The sequence below is a fragment of the Folsomia candida genome, unplaced genomic scaffold (genome assembly GCF_002217175.1).
Source record: "Folsomia candida strain VU population unplaced genomic scaffold, ASM221717v1 Fcan01_Sc016, whole genome shotgun sequence".
NCBI classification, from domain to species: domain Eukaryota; kingdom Metazoa; phylum Arthropoda; class Collembola; order Entomobryomorpha; family Isotomidae; genus Folsomia; species Folsomia candida.
In genome coordinates this window covers 2466667-2493572 of record NW_019091208.1, presented here as the reverse complement: position 1 = coordinate 2493572, position 26906 = coordinate 2466667, and the positions used below count along the sequence as shown (strand labels likewise).

The 26906-nt window shown below is 39.0% G+C and overlaps 1 protein-coding gene across 1 annotated transcript; it reads left to right on the top strand.

The window, feature by feature from the left end:
* The first annotated feature begins 18702 nt into the window (after positions 1 to 18702).
* On the top strand, positions 18703 to 19596 carry LOC118437757 (phthiocerol/phenolphthiocerol synthesis polyketide synthase type I PpsA-like). The gene has a single exon (XM_035857086.1). It carries the CDS (start codon positions 18703 to 18705, stop codon positions 19594 to 19596), a length of 894 nt encoding a protein of 297 aa, XP_035712979.1.
* The last annotated feature ends 7310 nt before the right edge of the window (positions 19597 to 26906 follow it).

Sequence of the window (26906 nt, the reverse complement as noted above, 5' to 3'; positions counted from 1 at the left end):
AAAACTCAGTGTTCAATCTGCTGACAACGCCCTTGTGACAACTATCCGCTGAACTGATCCCCTATGGATATAAATCTCTGAATTTGAGTTACAAGCAAAAGGCCTACTGAATATATTGAAATACTTTTTATTAATTCGCTTAAAACCGTTCAAATACAAATAAAACAATTACTCTACACTGTTAAAAATGCTGGTTACTTTACGAGATGTAAAAACCGAACCTACTATGTCAGTGTAAAATTTGAGTGTGCAACGAGTCATTTTGCATACTCGTATTAATGGTAACCTTGAGAATACACGTTAGTGAGTCACAATGGTGAAAGTAACACGTCGTCGTGTTGACGTGACTAAGGATAGTGTAACACGGTGAGCTGCTCAATTCAGCGTACTAAATAGGCGTCAATGTAACAATGGGAAGTGTTAATTTTTACTTTTCTGAATTGGGCGGGCTGCATCATCGCCACCAGTATTGTTTTTGAGTTGGTCGCACGAATTTTCTACTGTTCTCTGATCGGATTAAAAAATATTTCAATGAGTTGCAAACTAATCTGTTATCTATTAAAAATCTAATATAAACCCCAATTTTGTCATGGAGGAATTCAAGCTATTACTGGATTCACCTACATTGAGCAATTTGAGGGTAAGTTTGAGTTCAGCATAAGTTAAAAAACAATATTCATCAGGACGTTTGTTCCGTACATAAATACTTCACGAATACTCTCACGCACATGATAATAAGTAATCCGTTATTGTTTTTATTGCAGCGAACCATACATCGGAGCAATAAACAAACATGGATCTAGATTTCGTATCATCCCCTCATTTAGACGTCGCGTAAAACATTTTAGGAACATTTACAGAAATCAGTTTGTTAATTAACTTAACAATATTTTACATAATAATTATTTGTATATTTTATTTATGACACAATATACGAAAAAAATAAATAAAAAGATAAGCTAAATGCAGTGTAGTTTAGTTGACCACGCATAAAGTTACATAGTAACACGATGCTAAGTATGATGCTAAGATGATGATGATTGCTTGTTCTAGAAGCTTCTCTAAACTTTAGTCACGTACTCACATTCTTACATTAGTCAAATACTCAAATAATAAATTTGTGTGGCATACAATGCCTAATCATGAAGTCATATACATATTTTCACTTTACATTGCAAAATTTTACATATATTCACTTTACGCTGCAACAGCCGGAAACTAAAAACCACTTGAATATAGTACTTATGCATATGTATATCTGTGCGTTTCTGCCAAAGTAATTGAGTTCACATCTATACAAGTAATTAAGTAGCTGCATGCATATTTACATCAATAATTGTGTCACTTACCACTTTCTCAATTAAGTACCTCTCCTCCTAAATACTCTACCCGACAACGTTCTCCCATCGCCTGATAAATATTACTAATCCAATAAAAAGTACCAGCAGCAAAAATGATCTCCGATGATTATACTAAAAAGCGTCCATCACTATCTTGTCCACCCTTAACCCCTTGGATTATCCTTAACAAAACCGACCCTAACCTGGTATAATATTTATTTAAAATGAAAATGGTTTTTTTGAGATAAGAACCATGAACGCTTTAAACTGTTGAATGAAGATCAGATTTATTCACCATTGCGACCGGTTTCGAATAACTTCATCAGGCTATTTGGTGAAAGATATACGTATTTTATAATATAAATAAATTTAGCGGACAGATTATAATTATTACCTATGGTGTAAAGTAAATATACTCGAATTGTTAAGAAATCTATTCTTATAAAAAGCGATTGATTCCTTTGCCACACTAAAGAGATTAAATAAGTAAATAAATATATACACATGTACATATGTATGTATATTAGGGTTGCCGCGGGTAACGGATCGGGTACCCGTTACCCGCATACCTGCACGATTTTTGCGGGTACCCGTTATCTGCGGGTAGTGACAACTACCCGCACGGGTACGGGTAGATCAGTTTTTATTCAATTTAGGCTATAAATTGGCTTACCAACGAAGTTAGAAACTCATCAAGCCTTATATTTACAGAAGTATTATTCTATTATTTGTCCACTTCAAAATTTACCATTTTAAAATAACAAGCCACAGAAGCCTACGTGCCAATACTTTTACGTCCAGAAAATGGGAACGTTTATTGTTTCTCAAGTATAATTTGCCTGATTTAAAATATGAGAACTAATTTGAGTTGAATTTACATATATGTATTTATGTAAGGCTGACGATATTTTAATTTGTAGTGGTGAAAAATCTCAATCCGATTAAAGGCAAAAGTTTAATTGTATACGATTTTGTGAAATGAAAACTTCATTTCACATTCATTTCATTTCACAAATCAAAATTTCAAAAAATCAAACTAACAACAGTAACAACTAACTAACTAAACTTAAACTAACTTTTCTTCAAGCTACACCAAGATTGCCTGGTGAGTTATATCAAAATGTCAAGCCAAAAATTAGCGATCGCGTGATACTTATATTTCCCTTGACTGGCCACTTTGAAGAAAAGTATTGGCGGCAGAGTTCAATTTTAAAGCAAGTGTTCTACATCGTTTTCCTCCACTGGATGAAAACCATTAACATTGAACTCTGTCCCGCCAATATTTTACTTCAAAGGGGTTATTCAACGGAAAGATAAGCGTTATGCAATTCCTAATTTTTGGCTTGATTTTTTATATAACTCGCAAATCCCAGTGTAGCTCGAAAAAGTTCCATTGAATGCCTAAAAGTTTATCAGTAGTTTCAGAAACTACTAATGACATCGACATAGCAAATTATGGCATGTGTGACTTGTACAACATTACCTCAAACTACTTATCAACCCAAATGAGCAAATAATTGATTAAATCAAATTTATTTTGATGGTTGGTTGGTTTCTGGCATAATTCGCATAACGGGTAGCCGGTAACGGGTACCCGCACGGGTAACCGTGCGGGTAGTTGTGCTGCGGGTAGCGGGTCGGGTAACGGGTAGCATTTTCGTTACCCGCGGCAACCCTAATGTATATGTATACATATATGCTGCTACTAACGAGGGAACCTTTTATAGTGCCCGGAGCTCCCAGCATATCCACTATATATATTAGACGCAGTTTTTAATACTAGTCCTATGATGTGACAAAATCTCCGTGTCAAAATGACATTTGGTCAAGTGGTGACGATTTTAGTGACGCGCGGAACGGTCATATTCGCCATGCTTTTGGTAGCGGAGGTACCCGTTCACCTCTTCACTACACTTCCCCGCTTATCTCTATGAAATCTCAACTCATTTATTCACCGATGAGACTAGCATCTAATTTAACTATGTATATTTACAATATGTATGATTATAATTTATTTACTATTTACACGTTTTCAATACTGTTTTTTCCTCTCAAATATCTGTATTGGAGTTTAAAAACTATTCGGAAAAACACAGCAACTTCTTATGAATTTAAACAAGTAGAGGGATTGGGATTTGTTCTTCAAAAAATGCGCGTGAACATTTTGTAACTTTTAAATTCGAACAGAAAAAAATATTGATGAGTAGTAAATTGTAATTATATTTTAAATATAGCTAAATCAAGTACCAGTGCCCTCAGTGAGTAAATGAGTTAAGAATTGAGTAGCAAAATGAGGAGCGTGTGGCGAAAAGTAGCTGCGCTATTGAAATCATGGGAGAATATGACCGTTCGGCGCGTCACTAAAATCGTCACCACTTGACCAAATGTCATTTTGACACGGAGATTTTGTCACATCATAGGACTAGTATTAAAAACTGCGTCTAATATATATAGTGGATATGCTGGGAGCTCCGGGCACTATAAGAGGTTCCCTCGTAAGTGCAAATTACCTGTTTCACAATTTATGATTTATAGTCCAAATTTTTATGAAACAAAACTACAAATATATTTATAAAATGGCACTGACGTGTGAACAAGTAGTAATAGTAGTGGTGGTGGTGAGCAAACTAAAAATCGTTCGTAGCGTTTATCATTTACATATCTTAATTTGAGAACAGTACTGGTCTACGTATTACTTACAAATATCCTTAAGTGTATTGACTTTCTTATAGCTACAAATCATATTCCATGAGTTCACAATGCGCTTATATTTATCATTATTAGACTTATTGGCTTCATTTCGTATAAAATCTATTGCTATTTTAGATAAATTTGATACAGAATTATAGTATGGCATTACAATATACTTCATATTTAAATCCTGAGTTTTGATCGTTTCTGTTTTGACCTTAAATTTCTGTAAAATGTCTGCATTATGAAGAGACAAGTTATCAATTATGAGCTTTTTGTTGGGAGTAAGTAGTTCAAATCTGTCTAGTTGATAAAGTTTAGTTTTTGTATTTACTAAAGTATTTGGGTAACAACGATTACGAAAATGGTTTAGCATAATTTCAATTTCATTCTTTTTAGTATCATTATCTGAACATATTCTTACAATTTTCATTCCTTGACTAAATGGTAAAGATCGTAATAAATGGTTAGGTAGATTGCTGAAATAATGTGCATATAAGGGCTTAGCCATTGGTTTTTTGTACAACGACGTCTCAATTTTGTTTTCAGACGATAAAATTATATTTACATCTAAGAAATTTACAATTTCATCATGATGATTTAACGTAAATGTTAAAAAATAATGTTTAAAAGTTTCTTCGCACCAGGATTTAAAGTTGTGTATATAAGTTGTATTAATAATCATAAAACCATCGTCCACAAAACGTGTGTGGAATTCAATTTCAGGTTTGTCATTAAAAACCTTATTTAGCTCACAATCTGCAGTTATGTTGGCTACGCTGACTGAAGCTACATTTCCCATGGCTAGTCCCTTTCGCTGTTTGTAGAATAGACGATCATATTCAATAAAATTATAGTCTAAGCATAAATTTAGCATTAATTTAAAGTCGGAACGTGTAAAATTATACGGTAAATTAAGTGTTGGTTTATGTGCTAAAAAAGCTTCAAGGCAATATTTTTTACATAAATTAATGTCTAAATTGTTGTACATACTGCCAATATCATAGGTTAACAGTTTATATTTTGTATTTTTCGAGAGTCGTACGTTTTCTATCAACAACAAGAAATGCCTAGTGTCGAGGATTAAATTGGAAATTTTATTCATAATTGGTTGAAGTATGTAATCCACTAATCCACTTATATTTCTATTGTAGGAATAAACTGTACTCGTAATAGGTCTACCTGGTGGAATTACGTCGTACTTCTTATGTATTTTAGGGAGAATGTAAAATTTGCAAGGTTTAATACTGTCGCCTAGCCTGACCACCTGAAATGAGCTGGTGGCATATCGGATTTTCCAATTTTTCCCACGTTTAAGCTCCCTTTCGCGAAGTATTGTCGAGTTTAGGGTGGACTGATGTTGTAAGAAAGTGTGAATCCCTGAACTCATAAAGATCTTAAGATATTGCAGCATTCGTGATTCCCGCCAAACCTCCAGTTCCCATCCGACCGGCCTTATAAAAATTAGTTTCTCTCCGCGATACCATTTCTTTGTGGGGTAATTTCCCTTCATGTACACGAAGTAGTCGTCGATCTCTCTCGATTCGCCAGCATAGACGGATTTGTCGCACTGCATGATTTCCTCCTCAATCACCAGATTTATTTCCGAGGTGGTTGGAGTATTCTTAAAAAGTCTAAATTTCTCCGGAAACCAGCGAATTCTTGAGTTCATCATGGAATACTGTGTTCGTACCAAGTGCTTCGCGTATTGTTCAAGATACACCAGATGGTGATAAAAGTACTCGGTAAGCTTGTAATTCTGCAACGAGTTCGATCCTCGCCATGATGATGCGAATTCCGACAAAATTGTGTAACAGAATCCTCCAAAGTTCTTCACAGTTTGTTGAATTACAAAAGTCGCGTTATCGCCCGAGTCTATTTCCATTATTGCACCCCATCTACGATGGATCATAGATTTATAATGATCATCATCATAAAAATCGTAATTCACGATTAGGTGTGGTCTCTCCTGACAAGTGATTTTGTCATACGTGTCGCCCGGCTCGCCTGGAAAGGGTGAGTTTAAGTTGATTATGAAACTACTCAGGTAGCACGTGCTCCACAGCATGCCGACTAAGAGCCAGGGAACACTTAAGAGTCGGAAGGGACGGAAAGTGCTCAATTTTCGGGGGAGGTGACTCACCTCGTCGATCAGGCAGCCGAAAAAGTATAAGAAGAGTTTCAGCGGATATAATTGATTGTTTAAAATGTGAAATCCTATAGAAAGAAGGCAAGCTGATAAGAACAGCATGATAACCGTGACCACCTGCACGATCGGGTCGTAAGGAGCGAAATATATGGAAAATGAAACCCCTCTTGAAAACATGGAGCAGGAGAAAAACGAAAATCCTGAGAAACCTGTGACGACAATTTGCCGCCTGTATTTGTAAGACACCTCGCTAATCAATTCTTGATCTTCGTAGGGGTACCTCGGGTAGAAGCAGGGTTCCATGAAAACCCAGAAGCATTGGACCGTGTTACTTATGAATTTTTCAGTTGCGTTAAGTTTCTTTACTGCCGTAGAAAATAAGATTTCTTAGACTCGGTTTCCCATCCCAAATGTATATTTCACCCAATGTTGCTCCGATTTTCACGGGTAGTTGAGCAACGTTGTATTTTTGCTGAGAGGCATTGTAGTGCAGGGGAAAGTTTGCAGAACTGGGATGCTTCTTTGGTAACAATGTTTCACCCGATTTTCAGGGAGAAATATTAACACTGCAAATTTCCCGGGAGGTAACCATGTAGACCGGAAAGGTCCCGCATACAGGGGGAAAGAATACTGTCGGGACTCCAATATTTTGGAATTACTTAGAATTAAAACAAAATGAAATAAATCTGGGTAAACTTTCAAATCGAAATTCTTGTTCAGTGTGAAATATTCTTGGGTTTGAGTCCCAATTCAATTTCCTAACCATCTTTGGTGACTCTTTGTATAAATTGAGGAATTTATGGAGACAAATAGAATGTCAATTTCGCACAGCCAGCGACAACTGCTTTTACACCCTAGCGCGTCCAACGAGAGAGAGGCACTCTTAAAAGTCATCTGTTGATTTAACTAAATTAAGCTTGTGAAAATTTGATAGGACAAAAATGGATTTCATTGGATGAAATCATCATTTTGGTCGGCATATGAAAATTGGGTTTGAAGTGTTTGTTGGACAGTATTCATAAATTTCAAATCAAGTCGTTAACAAATTATGGTTTGCTTTTTTTAAGAAGACACTTTTTTACAAGCAAAGTTTATGGCGGGCATGTGTCTTCTTTGAAAAATCAAGCCATCGTGTGCGACTGATAATTCAAATTTGCCACCAAGTTGATTACAAATTATTATCAACTTCCTCATATTATTACTCAAGTCCATGAAAATTTCTGAAACAAAAACCAACAGACCTAAATTTATTATTTTCTAATATACAACTATTTTTTGTTACCAAATCGACTCCAAACTTTACCAAATTTGTTTCACACAATCCTTCACCATCAAATTTTTAAGAGTTCTTGTTCCATTCTTCCGCAGTAGGATAAGTAAAATGTTGTGAAACTGGGATCCGAACCGGGAATCACTGGGACCAGTTTGATCCCAGTATTTACATCATGCAAAAAATAAAATGAGCCAGCCAAGTCATGCACCAAACTGACAAACATGTCCGCATGCATCTTACTTACTGAGACCGAAAGACTGCAAAATTCGGTCGGGGAGGAAATAAACTGGGAATTTTCATTTTGGGGTCGTCTGATTGACGGAATTTTCGAAATGGACCATAACCTAACGTATGTCTGGTTGTGAATATCGCGTGCGATTACTTATATAGGTTGAGGTGTGATGCGATATCCTACTTCGCGACAGAGACCCGGACAGCGACACGGAAGGACGGACAAAGCTATAACAAAGAGCGGTGAACACGTATGTAACTAGAGGCGTTGTGGTCTATGCTAAGATATCGTTATGGATCGAGAGCGTGATGCCAACTAAAATGTTCGTGTTCAATACCGCTGAATAATTTATTGAATTCACGACTTCTTGGTGAAAAGGCAACAGCACTTACTTAAATTTAAACATATACATATTTCTAGGTAGAATTTGGAAATGTTAAATGTCTCAGAAAAGGATTTAAACCAACATATTTTCTTAAAAAAGATGAATTCTTAGTAACCCAAATTAAGACTAATCAGACTCAGACTAATAAATAATAAATGTACAAAACGCCTTATGTAAATATGTATGTATATTAGGTACTCGTGGTCTTCATCAGACTTTATATGAACTCTTTGTAGGCAACCTGAACTCCATTTAAATTCATAATTCGAGCACCGTTGAGAAATCGGAGGTATGAATTATCTACTCCAATAGGCAGGGTTTCGATTATTATTCCTAGAAAAAGGTTGAAATTGAAGGATTCGTAGGCCAGCCTGACTTATACTTTTCTTCTGATACATATCTATGTATTAAGTCGCGTTCACCGCTCATTATGATCGCTTTGTCCGTCTTTCCGTGTCGCTATCCGTAAACAGGATATCGCAGATCAACCTACATAATCACACGAGATCTTGGATACCCTACTTCCAGCCGTAGGTCACGGTCCATTTAGAAAATTCCGTGACTCGGACCACCCCTAGAAGCCCTAGGTTTGTCACTGAGACTAAATTTATCCACTATTTGCATGTGGGGCAAGATTTTAAAGGAAATTTAGCAAGGAAATCCATATCCACTAATTGTTTGAGCTCCGCGGTATCATTACCCTTAACGACTAGGTCGGACATCATAAATCGATTCTGTCATTTTAACGTTGGCAAATGACACAGCTGCCGGCACTTTTTTTATCTTCGTTGAACACGGTTTATTAAGAAAGCTCTGTCTATTTTTGTAAAACTTCCACTTCAAGCAATCATGCTAACTAAATCCAAACATGCCATCTTGACATTATGCTTAAATATTTTAAGAGGTAGGTATGTCCTCTTATCCTTAGTTTTAAAATACCTGTGACCAACACAAATTTCAAACTACACAAACTATTATTGATTTTATTTCCCCTTAGGAATCTATTTCGCACAGAGTCAAATCCGACACGATAGACTATGCACAGTTATCCCTTAGCATATTCCTCATTTTTCTGCCATATCAAATCGTGAGCACTGTGCTCTAGTAAAAACTTAACGTTCTCTAACATTTTGTCCTTAATAACGGGTTACATTCATCATTGCACTTTCATCCGCTATATCAACGACGTATTCATTTTTTTCGTCTTAAACAGTTTCATTTCTTACACTTTTAGCGACTTTTAGTTCGTCGATTACTACATATGTAGTTTCCTCTTGTAGCTGTTTCGACTAGATACATAGTCATAAGAAATGATAATATTTATGTATGTAGGAATATATTTTCGTTTAAATCTTCTTCCGCGACATTTAACGTTTCGAAAATTTCCTTAAAAATATTTGTGCTCAAACTTGAGTATGTTCTTTTGCCTATTCCCCAACCAGTCGCGAATTCAATAAATAATTCAGGGGAATTGAACACGAACTTTTTAAAAGTCAAGACATGCTCCACACAGTCCAGAGCTTACGTACGTACTTCGCATAGACCAGAACTTCTTTACGTATGTATTAAGTCGCGTCAGCCGGTTTTTGTCATCGCTTTGCCCCTCCGCCCGTATCGATGTCTGTCCGTCTATGTAATTACTAAATCCGGTCCTGAAATCCCGTCAAGATTTTAGAACCGGGAACGATGAAAAAATTATGCAACTTGTATTTGTCCTTATTCTTTTCGTACTATTTTATTCTTGCCAATTCTAAGTCGACCTGGCCCACAGTAAATCTGGCATCGGTTCTATCGCCCCACACCACTTGTCGATATCACTTCGTCTTCAACAATATTTCCACTTCAGCCTTGTCAACCACCAGTAATGTCCCAGTCACCTTGACCAAACGGGATTTTGAAGATTCCCTCGACGCCAACTACTCAAAACTTGATCCCCTCAAGGGCTGGCTGTGCGAAATTGATGTTCTCTTTGTCTCCATCAGTTCACCAAATTATACAAATTCTCACCAAAAATCGTTAGGAAATTGGATTGGTACTCAAAACGAGGACTATTTCACGCAAAACAAACAACGTATGCAAGTTTACCCAGATTATTTTAATTTCATCGTAATTCCAAGCAATTTCAAAATATTCGAGTCCCAACCGTTTTCCCCGATGTACGCACAACCTGCATGGCAAGACAGGCTCCTACCGGTGAAATTTGCACTGCTATTATTTCTCCCCGAAAACAGGGTGAAAAGTTGTTACCAAAAGAGCATCCCAGTCCTGGCAACTTTCCTTTGCACTACTATGCCATTAAGGGAGGCTGCAGTTTTATTGACTCCTCTAAACTACCCGACAAAATCGGAGCAGAATTGGGGCGGCTATAGGCTTTTAAAGCCAATCTACAATATCCTATTTTCCGCGGCCCTAACGAAACTTAATGTAACCGACGAATTGATACCCAGGTATGCCTCGTGCTCAGGTGAGGTTCTCACGCTTAGTCCCGACGTATCGTTACGAAAGGTGGGAATTGAAGGGCCCGAGATTGAATGACTTTAGGAGGAAAATGATCGTCACAGACTTTCCTGGAATCTCTTTTTTCTCCTGCTCCATGTTTTCGAGGGGGGTTTCCTTTTCCTTATATTTCGCCCCTTACGAGGGGTACTCGTGTCTGACTCCCACTCCACTTCCACTCCACTTCCAAGTGGAGTGACAAATTCCGAGTACTCGTCTCTGACCCCCACTCCACTTCCACTCCACTCCGCAGTGGAGTGGAAATTTTTCTATGCTCCGAACTCACTCCTAATCCACTTCCACTCCACTCCGCAGTGGAGTGAAAAATTCTAAGTACTCGTGTCTGACTCCCACTCCACTTCCACTCTACTCCGCAGTGGAGTGACAAATTCCGAGTACTCGTCTCTGACCCCCACTCCACTTCCACTCCACTCCGCAGTGGAGTGGAAATTTTCCCTATGCTCCGAACTCACTCCTAATCCACTTCCACTCCACTCCGTAGTGGAGTGAAAAATTCTGAGTACTCGTGTCTGACTCCCACTCCACTTCCACTCCACTCCGCAGTGGAGTGACAAATTCCGAGTACTCGTCTCTGACCCCCACTCCACTTCCACTCCACTCCGCAGTGGAGTGGAAATTTTCCCTATGCTCCGAACTCACTCCTACTCCACTTCCACTCCACTCCGCAGTGGAGTGACAAATTCCGAGTACTCGTCTCTGACCCCCACTCCACTTCCACTCCACTCCGCAGTGGAGTGGAAATTTTTCTATGCTCCGAACTCACTCCTAATCCACTTCCACTCCACTCCGCAGTGGAGTGAAAAATTCTGAGTACTCGTGTCTGACTCCCACTCCACTTCCACTCTACTCCGCAGTGGAGTGACAAATTCCGAGTACTCGTCTCTGACCCCCACTCCACTTCCACTCCACTCCGCAGTGGAGTGGAAATTTTCCCTATGCTCCGAACTCACTCCTACTCCACTTCCACTCCACTCCGCAGTGGATTGACAAATTCCGAGTACTAGTCTCTGACTCCCACTCCACTTCCACTCCACTCCGCAGTGGAGTGGAAATTTTTCTATGCTCCGAACTCACTCCTAATCCACTTCCACTCCACTCCGCAGTGGAGTGAAAAATTCTGAGTACTCGTGTCTGACTCCCACTCCACTTCCACTCCACTCCGTAGTGGAGTGACAAATTCCGAGTACTCGTCTCTGACTCCCACTCCACTTCCACTCCACTCCGTAGTGGAGTGACAAATTCCGAGTACTCGTCTCTGACCCCCACTCCACTTCCACTCCACTCCGCAGTGGAGTGACAAATTCCGAGTACTCGTCTCTGACTCCCACTCCACTTCCACTCCACTCCGTAGTGGAGTGACAAATTCCGAGTACTCGTCTCTGACTCCAACTCCACTTCCACTCCACTACGCAGTGGAGTGGAAATTTTTCTATGCTCCGAACTCACTCCTACTCCACTTCCACTCCACTCCGCAGTGGAGTGATAAATCTAACTAATTTCAACTTCACTTCGCAGTGAAATAATCACCCAGCATAGCTACTATTAGACAGCCACTCCCAGATCAGCACTATCACACAACCACTCCCAGATAAGCACTATCACACAACCACTCCCAGATAAGCACCATCACACAACCACTCCCAGATAAGCACCATCACACAACCACTCCCAGATAAGCACCATCACAGAACCACTCCCAGATAAGCACCATCACAAAACCACTCCCAGATAAGCACCATCAGACAACCACTCCCAGATAAGCACTATCACAGAACCACTCCCAGATAAGCACTATCACCCAACCACTCCCAGATAAGCACTATCACACAACCACTCCCAGATAAGCACCATCACACAACCACTCCCAGATAAGCACTATCACACAACCACTCCCAGATAAGCACCATCACACAACCACTCCCAGATAAGCACCATCACACAACCACTCCCAGATAAGCACCATCACAGAACCACTCCCAGATAAGCACCATCAGACAACCACTCCCAGATAAGCACCATCACACAACCACTCCCAGATAAGCACTATCACACAACCACTCCCAGATAAGCACCATCACACAACCACTCTCAGATAAGCACCATCAGACAACCACTCCCAGATAAGCACTATCACACAACCACTCCCAGATAAGCACCATCACACAACCACTCTCAGATAAGCACCATCAGACAACAGCTCCTAGATAACCACCCCTAGATAACTAACATCTGACTCCTAATTTTTGAATTTTTAATTTGTTTTGAATTTTCGCGCCATTCGAAACTTAACTTTCTCCACTTTCACTTCCGTTTCAGAAAATTACTTTCACTTCCGTTGCCAAAAGACATTTCCAGCTTATAATATAGATTGTATTAATTCCGTAATTATGTACGCACATGTGTATGTACATATTTATGATGACCATCATTTTTAATTCCAATTAATATGAAGTTCTTAATTTTGACATGAATTGGAAATCCGTACATTTTAAAGTCTATTTTGCTTAGTATGTAATCACACAGAAACTGATTGGACAACAATTATAACCAGAAAGTAATTACTTAACGTATGAATATAGTGAAATGTGTTTAAATGTGTTATCAATGAAAATAAATATGGTTATAAATTTGTCACCATCGGTAACACATTTATAGCCAGTCGATTAAATGTCGATTCAATGTTTGTCACAATCGCAATCCAATTATTTTCAATTCATAACTTAGAGAAGGTCCATAAATTATGTCACGCAAGAGGGGGAAGTCTCCAATGATATCGTGCCCATGTGATAACTGCTACAGGGGGGATGGAGGGGGGTCTAGATAATCCCGATTTTTGGGCAACATAATTTATGGATGGCCCTTATCTACACATATATGTAAATATGTAAGCTTTTACAAATATGTAAATATGACTTCTTGGTAGCCTTATAAAATCCGCACACTTACATATTTTTGAAATATTTCTACGGAAGAAGTAGCTAATTTACAAATTTGTCTAAACTTTCTTACATCAATTTAGTCTCCTGATTTCATACATAATATACCAAATAAATTTTGTAAACTAGTTTTACAAACTTGCCAAACACTGCGTGAATTTACTCTTAATTTCTATTCTTTTTAAATTGCAGGAATCATGCTTGGTGCACTGTGGAAGTGGGGAGCTGGTCTTGTTGGAGTCGGGCTTATCGCAATCGGATTCTCTCTAGCTGTTCGGGATAAAAAACCATATGAAACCCAGCAGAATAACGCTGGTCGAACTTATTGGTCGTTTATTCCTAAAAAACTTCGTGATTTTTTACGCATGTAAAATTACTAGGTATGCTAATTTTTCGTGGTGAACAAAATAAAATTGGTGCCAACCAGATCTGCTTTGTACACGTAAAAGACTTGCATTGTAAGCGTAAAAATGTGCTTCTTATACAACTACCTGAACGGTCACGTGTGTACTGTACACCTTGCGGATCCGGTTACGCTTCCATAAGCAATAAATACGAAGCATGTATTTGCATACATATTTATGTATAAAGTTGATCTGGCCAAGCGGCGTGTGGAATTACTCAAGCGAATATTATTACGTCCGCGTTTACGTCGTGCTGCTTGAAATTTGCGGCTTGAGGAAAACTCAACTTTTGATTTAATTAAGAAACTTTCAGGATTCGAGATACATATTTTTTCATTTCTGGATTTTCCACTCGTACATACTACATACGTAAATACTCTATTTATAGCCCGGGCTAAAATCATATGTAAACTGGGTGTCACAGACCCGGCTAAAATTTATTCCGCCCTAATTTTGGGCATTAAAAAATTAGCAAATAATTAATGTTGACTCGATTTGAGTTATTATATTTAGCAAAATATGACATCAGTTAAATATTCGCTTTAAATCTACTTCTTTGGACGAGTTTTTGTAGTTTCGAAAAACTTGCTGTCGTGATTATATGCCTTGTAATTTAGATCTTAACACATAAGTCTGTAGATTTTGACCTTATTCGTTGATTAACGGGATGCTCAGTGTTTTTCTAGGATTGTGTATAAACGGGGACTCAGCGGACAAGACGGGTCATAATTAGAGACCCGGTCATAATTAGATAGTTAGAGGCCCGGCTATATTTGGAGACCGGCTATAATAGGGCTACAAATAGAGGTTTTACGGTATATACCTGCATATGTTCATGTTTATGTACGATTTTCCCCAAAAAAGTAATAATGTATGTACGCGTATGTATGTACATACCTCCCTGCGAATGCAATCGATGTATACAACAATGAATAAACATTTACATTGTGTACATGCCCTGTAAATCTCCAAATTTACGAGTTGATCCACATACAGATCTTAAATTCAGGACGACGTACAGTACATATATATCCATGCAACTTTGAGCCATGGCTAAATCTTGCTCCATAAGAAACCCTCGTTTTTAACACTGTTCAGCATTTAGCTAGGGCTCAAAGTTGACTGGATGAAGTATACAAGGCAGGCCTTCCATGCGTAAAACTCACAAGGGAAGGTTCCCGACTGCTTGTCGTGGTTATGTAGGCTACATGTTTTGTAGATTCTACTAGGACCCCATATTAAGGATCCCTTCATATTTCTGTGTTAAACTCGGCGAATTTTAAAACATTTTTCAGCCAAAACCTCGCTTTTTAAAAATTCTACAAGTCTTAGAATTTTAGCGCGAATCCAAAAATTCGAAAACATGTCTCTTCAGAATGACTTTCCTGACTTATAAAATCCAATTGTCTTGAAATTTGATTTTCAAAATTTTTTGCCAGTTTTTGAAATTCATTACAATTTTAAACTTTTTCAAATTTGTAATTTTTCAAAAAATAATGCATGTGGATTTTTCATAAGTTAAATCTGTAAGTAAATCTGTAAGTAAAATTTGTAAGTCATTCTGAAGACACATATTTTCGAATTTTTGGATTCGAGCTAAAATTGGAAAATTTACGCTGAAAAAACGAATAAAATTCTTGCTTCGGGATCAAATCAGCACACTAAATATACAAAAAGTATGTATGCATGTTTAGGACATAGCTCGCAATAAATTGGTCCATGGAGCAAGTATTTTGTGGTCCATGGTCCATTTTGGTAAATCATGGACCATTTTGATTTGGTGGACCATGGTCCATTGCGAATAATGCGCATTTCTTGTGGTGAACAAAATAAAATTTGTCCCCTGCAAATAAATCCGAGTTTAACTTGTGAAACGCCTACCTTATTGGGAATTAAATTCATCTCAAGTTATTTAATACATACATAGGTAAGCAAACATTGAAGTTATGTAAATTTATCAGATGTGGTTGGAAAAAACAAGAAAAAATTAATGACCGAATCTTGGGCTGATTATTTATGACGAAAAGGTCACGATGTACGTTATGCTATTTTAGTAACTTCGCAATTAAGAAGGGGGCCGTTCATAAAGAATGTGGTCGATTTTACGAGGGTTTGGACCCCTTCCTAACTTGTGTGAGTTATATGTAAATATCATAATCATACATGTTCAAAAATTGAGCTTTCATTCCAAAATCGGTCATCACAATTGCATGCACATTCATTCATTCATTTGTTTTAAGTTGATTTTATTCCACTTCATCGGACTTCATTTCTTACATCGCCCCATGTATTAATCATATGGTTGAAAATGGCGGAGTGAAAAATTCATTCATAGTAATTCATCGGAAACGGAAACGGAATCCTTGACTCATTTTTATTCAAATTTGACAAATGAATTCAAATGAATGGGATTCATTTTCAAATCAGTCAAATGAGTAAAAATGAACATGTACATACATATGTATGTATGTATGGTTATAGTTGCCTTGTTGGGAGACCTCCATTGTAAGTAAAATTTACTCAAGATTGAGTAAGGCAAGGTCCATACATAAATTATGTCACGCGAGAGGGGGGAAGGGGGTCAAAGCTCCATCCAATGATCTCGTGCCTATGTGACACATGTTAAAGGGGGGGAGTGGGGTCTAGAAAATCGCTTTTATTGCGACACAATTTATGGATCACCCGTTAGAAATAGGATGACACAACGAAATAGTAACATTTATTCAACAGATGTACAAAATTTGTCCAGCGTTGCATAAAATTTGTACAACGGGTGGGTAAATTTTGCACAACGTCGGACATAACTTAACCATTTTGTAGTGTCACCCCCTCTTCTACGCAACCTTGAGTAAATTTTACTTCTTTTTATTTAGAGTGTACATTTTCGCAGATTTCAAGGTTTGAAAACCTGTGAATTTCCAGCTCAACAAAAATTGTTTTCAGAAATCTGAATCTGCAACGGTTCAATTTATAAACCTGAGATTTCACAATTTTTTCGTTTTTTTATTTTTTGAAAATTATATATTTTGCTGAAAACAATTCGTCAGGAGGAATATGCTAATGTAAATTTCACGATCCTCATTTTCGACGATAAGGATGCGTCTTAATATTCGAATGAGGTGACTGTTTAGCACAAATAATTTCCACTGCCCGGGTGAAAAATTTAAGTAGTTTTATGCACAAATTTGGCTGGTTTTTATACAGAGAATTGGCTGGATTTTTGGAAAACAATTTGTGCAGAAATTATGCATAATTGTGCAAAACCTTTCTGCAGAATATACCTGTCAGAAGTTTTATGCACAATCGTTCATACTTTTTCTGCACAAACCATTGGTCCGGGTAGTTGTGTGGAATTATGTCAAATTCGATAAACGATTTTCACACGGGTATTTTTAGGATCCGAAATAAGTTAACAAATACGTGACGTAAGTTGTCACGTATTTATCTTAGATACTATTTTATTTATTTTAAGTAACAGCCACCTTTTTAACGCTTTGTAATAATAAACTATAGTTAGGAGTAAAAATAATTGAATAAATTATTTAAAATATTTATATTTATGTGCGTACATATGCCAAATAACACTGTACGAAACTTCCGTACAGAATTGACAATACCAAATTAACCGGGCACCATTTTCATGCCTACATATGTAGCTGTAATATAGGCGAACATATGTAGTTCAAGGTAGAAATACGTCTATTCAGATTTAGTTTAATAATTACGAAATTCTTACATATTTCCTAACTTTAGAGTAACTATACATAGTATTAGATAAATAGTGACAAATTCATAGTGATAAAGTCAGGCCATAAGTTTTAAATCTCTTCTAGTACCCCACAAGGCAAAAATAACATTAACTTTAATTTAGGGAACTACTGGAATCTGAATTTTTGATCCGACGTGTCAACCATGGAGAGAAAAGTAAGAATGGAAAAAACTTGGAATTCCGCTCATTGGCAAAACTTCACGTCCATTGGATTCCTTACCTGACCTGTGGGGTGTTCCTTGATTGCAATTGTCTTGTATTGAAGAATTGCGACTCAATATTCCGTCAGAAAGATGTCCAATGGGTAAATGTTAATTGTCGTCCGTATGCGGCAATCGTTGTCAACGGAAAAGTTGGAAATCAGACTGGTCAAAGCAATATGATGGACATGATCAATGAAATCGAAAATGACGAAAACTATACAAAAAAATCTGTTGAAAAAATCGAAAAAAATACGGGAAACTTGCTTACTGCGTCGAGATTGATGTTTCAAGGTATGTTTTGTAAACATATCAAAGGAAGGTAAACACATTATGTAGTGCGTAGAAAATGTACCATTGTTTTATTTATATGATACGTTTAGCAAATATCCCCAAGCTCGTACTGGTGATGATGTAAAGATGGCCTGGTTTCCGAATTCTGGCCATCCAATAGAGGCAACGAGTTCTATCAGGGACACATTCGAAGCTGATTTAACCGAATTTTGGAATTCACTTCTATCTCCTCTCATCGCTTTGGACTCAAAAGTAATTTAACTGTACCATCATTATGTTAGCCACATACATACAATTAAATATTAAATATGGTTATTCATTGTTTACAGCGAGAAGCTTAACCTATCATCAACAATTCAATCTCCACGTCGATGAATAATTCTGTAGGCATGGCGTGTCGATACGCTGGTGCGAATAGTATCGAGGAATTTTGGTCATAACTTGAAAATGGAAAGGATGGAATTGTACGTGTCCCAGAGGGGAGATGGACAAGTGACAATGCGGTCATCAGGATGGACAATATCCGTAACACGGAAGCTGGATTCCTTTCTTGCCGATTAGACATGTTTGACGCGAAATTCTTCACCACCAACCATTCTGATTTGGGATACCTGGACCCCCAGCAGCGACTTGCACTCAAGGTTGTATGGGAAGCTTTAGAAAATGCTTCAATCGATCCAACAACACTAAGGAACACACTCACCGGAGTATTTGGTGGCTGGTGGAGAAACGATTTCAAGGAAATGCTACAGTTTCAAGGAATTAACAGCACAGATTTCTTGCGTGTGTACATGGGTAATGCACTTGGACCTTTGACAGCGAGGATTTCACACTTTTTTGATTTGGTAGGACCCGCCATATCAAACGAGAGTGCTTGCTCCACCTCAATTGCTGGTGTTGATATGGCATGCGATAGTTTGAGAAACGAGAATTGCGATTGCGCCATCGCAGTCGGAGTGAATCTTCTTCTCCACCCTTTCCCTCCCGCTGATATAGCAATGGAAGGAATTCTGACACCCGATGGAAGATGCAAAACATTTGACTCGTCTGCGAACGGATTTGGACGTGCGGAAGGAGTGGGGGCTTTGATACTTAAAAGATTTCCTGACGCCGTCTCCAACGGGGATAGGATTTGGGGACTTATTCGTGGATCTTCAATTGTCCAAGAGCGAACATCGCGAAGCATGGGGACACCAACTGTAGCCGTTGAGGCTAAAGCTATGCAGCTCGCCCTAGATCGAGCTGGAGTGGACCCGAATGATATCAAGTTTGTGGAATCGCACGGAACCGGGACTAGCGTTGGTGATCCGATCGAAGTTGCTGCAATTGCACAAGTATACGGTGGAAGAAGGGAGGATAACCCCCTAATTATCGGATCAGTTAAGACAAACATTGGCCACACATAATCTGTTTGCGGGATCGCTGGCATTCAAAAAACTGTGTTAGCCATGAAAAATAATCAAATACCAAAGCACCTGCATCTTAATAATCTACATCCCGATATTGATATTACATCAATTCCGGCAATAGTTCCAATCGAAAGTATTCCATGGCCTAAGAGTGTTACCCCAAACCCTCGAATTGCTGGTGTTAACTCCTTTGGATTTACTGGCGCCCAGGCACATGTTATCGTGCAAGAACCACCAGACATACAAGACCACAGCTTCAGTAGTCAAAAGGACAGCAGAGAGGTCAGAATTCTAACGTTTTCGGCAAAAACAGACACCTCGTTGACAGCACAGATAAATGGATATTCAACATTCTTTGAATCTTGGACACAGTTTGGGAGAGTTTGCAGCAATGGTTGCCGCTGGAATGATTAGTGTGGAAGACGCCCTAAAATTGGTTGTAGCAAGATCCCAACTCATCGATGCATTGCCGTCGTCATCAATGTTGGCTGTTGCCACTAACTTGGAAACTCTTTGGTCATATCTAGAAAAGGCAGGAATTCAGAAAAATGGTGAAAAATGTCTTGATATTGCCGCAGTCAACTCCGTTGGCCAAACAGTTATTGCTGGAGACACCAAACTTATTGACGGCTTCAGAGAATTTTGTGTTAACAACGGGGTGGTTACCCACAAATTAGATTCACGTCACGCCTTCCACTCCAGACTTATTGATGGAATTTTGAAAAAATATGAGGAAGTTGCGGGAGGAGTTGGATTCCTACCATCTCAAATTAATTACATATCCGGGGTCGAAGGAAGGTCTATTTCTAGTATTGATGTCAATTACTTATTGAGGCACACAAGAGAACGAGTCAATTTCCTCGAGGCAACCCAGCACGCGGTGAAGGAGGGCTACAGTCTATTTCTTGAACTTGGACCTCATCCCGTCCTGTGTCCACTTGTTGTAGACAATGGGGATGAGGCAAGTTATGATTTCATGTTGATATCACTAATCCAAAGAAGTATATACATATGACTAAAGAACTAAAATAATGTGAATTTCACAGTTAGCAAGTAATCTGAAGGTATTACCATCCATTCGCAAGCAGACTTCTGATTGGACCACAATCCTATCATCTTTGGCCCAACTTTATTGTTTGGGCAAACCAATAAATTGGCATAATTTTCATCGTTTTTCTCGCGCAAAGAAAATCGATTTACCCGGATATGTATTTGAAGAAAAATCTCATTGGATGACACTTGAAGATAAAGGGTCCACAACTTTCCATCCTTAACTGGGGTCCTACATTCCAAACGCTTCCGATAATACTATTTTTGAATCTAATGTGAATGTGCTACGCTTGCCATTTTTGAAAGATCATATCATTGGGGATAAGATGATTGGAGATAAGATTATATTCCCATGTGCGGGATATACAGACATGTGTATGACTGCAGGCTTTGCTGACGCCAAATGTGAGGAAGGGGTGTACGTGAAACCAACCTCCCCCATTGCAGTTACTAATTTCGAGATATCTACTCCAATTTGCTTAAATGACACTCAAGGGACCGATTTCCAGGTGTGTATAATAGTAACCGATTATCTATTTAACCTTAGCTTATTTGCTCTGCCTAACTTGTTAATTTGTTTAATGTATTAGGTCGTCGTGTCTAAGAATACTGAAGGAGATGCGATATCTACAGTCTATACTCGACTGAACTTAGAAAAATCGAAATTTAAATGGGTTAAAAACGCTTCAGCCAGATTTGATCCAAACCCACTACCACCAAATTCAAGCGTATTAAATTTCACCGAGATTAAGTCCACGATTTGCGAGCCAGTGAAGATTTATTATGACAAGGAATTAGGTGAAACCTATGAGCTCAGACTTGGACCTTCGTGTCAAACGGTTTCAAGCCAAGGGTGGAAACATCCTGAAAATGACCTAGAGTATTTATTTCCATTCAAATGCTATGAAGCGCAAGAAGACCTGGACCGGTTTATTATGCATCCTTGGATTACGGATGCTATGGTTCAAACGCAAGCTTATATTTTAGCTTATCTCAGAAGGACTGAAATGAAGACCAAGTTATTTGTTCCTGTTCTGTTTGACAAATTTGTTTGGTGGGGACACTCGAAGCCTTCGGGGTTTGTATACGTAAAAGTTAGCAATGGTGACAACGAGGCTCATATGTACGATGACACCGGGCGACTGATGGCTTCCTTGATTGGACTAGAAATTGTTGAAACCTCCCTGCAAAGTATTATGGGCCTGATTGACTCTCATAGAAGCTTGTATCCAATGATGGCGGAGTGCATTTGGAATGAGAATATGGGCCCAGAAGAGAAGAGAATTTCAGACTTCGAACGCGGGACTATCTCACTTCACGGAATTGTTGAGACGTTAGAAGTGTGCAGTAAGTTTACAGGAGAAGAAGAATCTTTCTATACAAGTTTACAGCAATTGACAGGTCTTTACATGCTCAAGGCTGTGACAGAGCTAGGAATAAATGAGGAACCGTCCTTTAGCTGGCCTAATATTACAGCAAAACTTAAAGTTCCTACAAGGCTGAGCAAGTTTTTCCGTTATATTTTGTTGGAAATGGCCAATGACGGCTATTTTGAGTTACAAGTTGGACAACAACTCGACAACGAAGTTATACATTTTGTTCGATCACAAAGCCCTCAAACTTCGGACGTGGGACAAATTTGTGCAAAAATTTCAAAAACAGAAGATATGGTTTTCGCTGCACATCCCGAACTAGTGAACAACGATATCACTAATGCCAAGAAGGCTTGGAGCAATCTGGTCAAAATTTTAACTGGTCAAACTTCGCCGATCTACTTGGAGGAAAGATTGAGAAAAATGATGGAAAAGTTGTTAGCCACACCGACTCTTTGCTTCCTACGAAACGACGGGCCTTGGGCCCACTAGTGTTCGCTCTGCTGGAAAATCTATCGAAACTGGGAACGAAATCGGTCGTCAGAATCTTGGAAATAGGAGCTGGAGAAGGCAATGGAACATATGAATTAATTAATCATATTAAGCACATTGGCGTTGCAAGTTTCACTTACACGTATACTGACCTGTCTTCCACTAGTTTAAAAAAAGGAGAAGACTTGTTTGTCGACACGGACATCCCAGCTAATTTTGCAATCTTGGATATCAACGAGGACCCCCTTTGCCAGGGATTCTTACCACAGCATTACGATGTGATCGTTGCCTCATGGGTTCTTCATGCTACTAAAGATTTACAGCAATCCTTAAATAATGCAAAACTCCTTCTCAAGCCTCACGGTTATTTAATCATTGATGAACTTGTAAAGCCATGCAGATAAGTTAACCTGGCTTATGGTGGTCTGGAAAGATTTTGGATGTTTGAAGACTTGGAGCGTCGTCCATGGAATTGTGAACTATCAGTTCAGGGATGGAAGAATCTACTTCAAAGTTCAGGATTTGCTGAAACCGTTGAAATTGAAACTTATGGAGGGGTCACTGCATTAATCATCGCGAAATTGAACATGAATAGCTCTGTTGGAAATGTCGATGCAGCTATAATATCCGACAGTTCGATTTGGCTACTGTTTGGTGATCATGACCAAGACTCCCTTAGCTTTAAAATTAAGCAAAGGCTTCTAAATATTGGACAAAGATGTATTGTTATAGCCCGTGATGATGTTCAACAAGACACAATCTCCAACATCTCTAAATACATTTCTCCCCACATGCAAGGTATTGCGGGAGTAATTTTTATGTGGGGAATGGAACCGGGCTTAAGCTATCTTAAAATATGCGAACCATTCCTCTATATTTGCAAATACTTAGCTGAAAACTCAATCCCGAATCCTCTAAAGCTTATTACTGTCACCTCTGGATGCATGTGCATCGGTTCAGCTGATTACACAACACGTATTCCCGATTCAGCTCCTATTGTGACGATGGCACAAGTTCTGGGAAATGAAAACAATGACTATAGATGCAAAGCGGTGGACGTTGATTGTGGTGAAAATGTTGCGGCGGAAGTGTTCTCTGAGCTATTTCTATGGGATTCGGACACTATGGTTGCCTACACGAATGGGAAACGTTGCGTTCCTCGTCTAATTAATTACAAAGTCAAAAATACATCAATCGAGATACCACGTACAGATAAAACTCGAGTGGCTATTCCTTTAACATGTGATATCGCCGACCTTCATTTTGTCCCGCTAAAAACTGATGAGCTACTGGATGGACAAGTCGAAATTCAAATTAAATCTTATTCCATTAACTTATTGGATGTGCTAATTGTAACAAAACCTGATTCTGTCTTCGATTCCATCAATCATTTGGGAGTAGATATCGCTGGGGTTGTTACAAAAGTGGGGCCAGGATGCAATACTTCCAAACTGGGCGATCGTGTTGCGCTCATTCGTCGAACAGGAGAACCCCTTCCAAGCCATTACAATGCCTGGGAAGAGCAGCTCATCCCAATACCGGACTCCATGACTTATAACGACGCTGCAACTTTCCCATTGTCATCGCTCACTGCCTTATATGCACATGTACATCTTAATCAAACGAAAAAGGAAGACACTCTTCTTATCCACACAGCATCAGGAGGAGTTGGCCTAATTGCCATTCAGTTGGCCAAGCACATAGGGTGCACCATTATTGCAACGGCCGGAAGTGAGAGAAAATGGAATTACCTGAAAGCTCTAGGACTGAAGTATGTATTTAATTCAAGAACCACTGAATATCAGCATGACATCAGAGCTGCACTAAATGGTCGCGGAGTTAGCGTTGTTCTGAACTCCTTAACTGGGACAGGATTTAAAGAAGCCACTTTATCTGTGTGCGACAGTGGTGCCACATTTATTGAAATGAGCAAAATAAATATCTGGAATAAAAGGGAAGTTAAAGAACTAAGAGAAGATGTACGGTATGAAATTATCGATGTTTCTGCACTTCCCACTAGAGATTTACGACCATTAATAGATGCATTAAAAATCCAATTCGCCGATGAACTCTAAAACAATTATCGTCCTTCCCCGCTTCCATATACTTGCTTTGAGTCATGCCGCATTAAAGAGGCGTTGGAATATGTTGAAAAAGTGAAACATGTTGGAAAAGTTATTATTACAATGCCAGAAATGAATAAGCATGGCGTAACGACGTATAAAATGTTTTACGACCAGGCTATTTACTTAATTACGGGTGGATTTGGCGGAATTGGGCTTGAAGTTGCAAAATGGATGATAAATTCCGGTGCTAAGAAACTTTTATTGGTTGGCCGCAGCTCGCCAACTCCCGAAGTAACCCACTGTCTAAATAACTTACGTCAAGATGGCATAGCAATAACGGTTCGACAATGCGATGTCGGAGATTTTGATCAACTACAGATGTTGATACAAGATGTAATAAAAAATTTTCCACTCCGAGGGATAATTCATGCGGCCGGAGTTTTGGACGACGGCACCTTAGAGACTCAAACGTGGGAGAGATTTGAATCTGTATATCAGGCAAAAGTTAGAGGTTCCTGGAATCTCCATATGGCCAGCTTGACGTTAAAATTCCCATTGGAACACTTTGTAGTGTTTTCTTCTTTGGCTGCAACTCTATCAGCGCCAGGACAATGCAATTATGCGTCCGCCAATTACTATCTCGATTCATTGATCCACTACAGAAATTCTCTTGGATTACCAGGCTTAACAATCAACTGGGGACAATGGGGTTCTGTTGTAATGGCTGCAGACATAAAGTATTCGTTCATTAAACCCTTTACAGTTCACCAAGGAGTTCACCAAGCAGCACTGGAACATGCAATGAAATCCCACAAAACTCAAATAATACCTTACGAAGGAGACATGGGTGCAGCCAAAAAGATTTTGGCTTCTGCCAGAGGACTCCTGTTAAACATTATGAACTCTTCGGAAGCAACCGTTCTTCAAATTGACGGTGACCAATTTTGGATCGAGTACGACTTAGCAACTGAGGTTGATGAACGCATAGAAATTTTGAAAAAATATATCAAACAAATCATACGGATCACATTAAAACTAAACGAAACCGAAAAAATTGATGATCACGCAACCTTTCAAGATTTGGGTCTTGATTCGCTGATGATGGTCGAACTCAAAAATGGATTGCAATCATCGGTGGGGAAAAGAGTCAAAATCTCAATTAATTCCGTCAAAGATTGCAAAACAGTTTCAGAATTGGCAACTCGCTTAGTCGATCTCATCTCTGGAAATAATCCTATTCCGCTCTTGACACGTGATCAACTAAGGGACTTGGTATATTCTGATGCAAAATTGCCAGACAATATTCAAGTAGACAGCTATCTGGCATCGACACTGTGCCCCATAAATGAAGTCTCCACGGTTTTAATAACAGGTGTTACCGGAACCCTTGGCTCTTATATATTGCGTGATCTACGGCGAAACTATCCATCAGTCAAAAAAGTTTACTGTATGATGAGACCAAACTCCATGCTCTCGACTGAGGATCGTTTTCATCATTCTTTACAAGCTAAAAATTTACTTTCTCAAGAAGAGTTGGACAATTGGGTAGAAACCATACCGGGCGACGTTGGAAAGGAACTAATGGGCATGAATACAACTACATACTCAGAAATTTCTTCTAAAGTAGATGCAGTGTTTAATTTAGCGGTTCATATTTCGTTGCCAGAAAGGTACAATGTCATAAAAACCCTGGGTAGCAGTAGAATGACTAATGTTCAGGGCTTCAAAAACGTGCTTGAATTTGCTGTTGCGAATAAGTTGAAATATGTCTATCAGACCTCAACCATTGCGGCGGAGAAAGAACTAGAGGCGGATGAGACTTACAAGGAGAATTGGCTGAATCTCAGTCAGATTGACAAATTTCCCAACTCTGGCTTCGTAATTTCGAAATTGATCGCCGACAACCTAGCGGAACAAGCGGTTAATCTTGGAATTCCTTGTAAAGTGTTTAGAATGCCTAATATTGGGGGGGACAGCCAAACCGGTGGGAATGTGCCACTTGAAAGCTTCCACATAATGCGTTTCCTTTCCTATATGCAACTTGGTGCAATGGCCGCTGTGAGCGTCCCCCTCTGCATGATGCCTGTCGATCTGTGTGCTGAATACTCCCTGCGGTTGTTCTTTATGAAGGACACGCCGTATGAAATATACAACGTGATTAATCCCGAGCTTGGTAAGTACGTAGGGATATGCTATAGATAGTTGCAGTGGCGGCGGAAGTTGCGGGGACATGTGGGGACATTACCATTGCGAGATAGGAATAGGAGGGGCTTATTAACATGGGCAAGATAGGATTTTGCTGAATTTCTGGGCGGACAATGTCCCC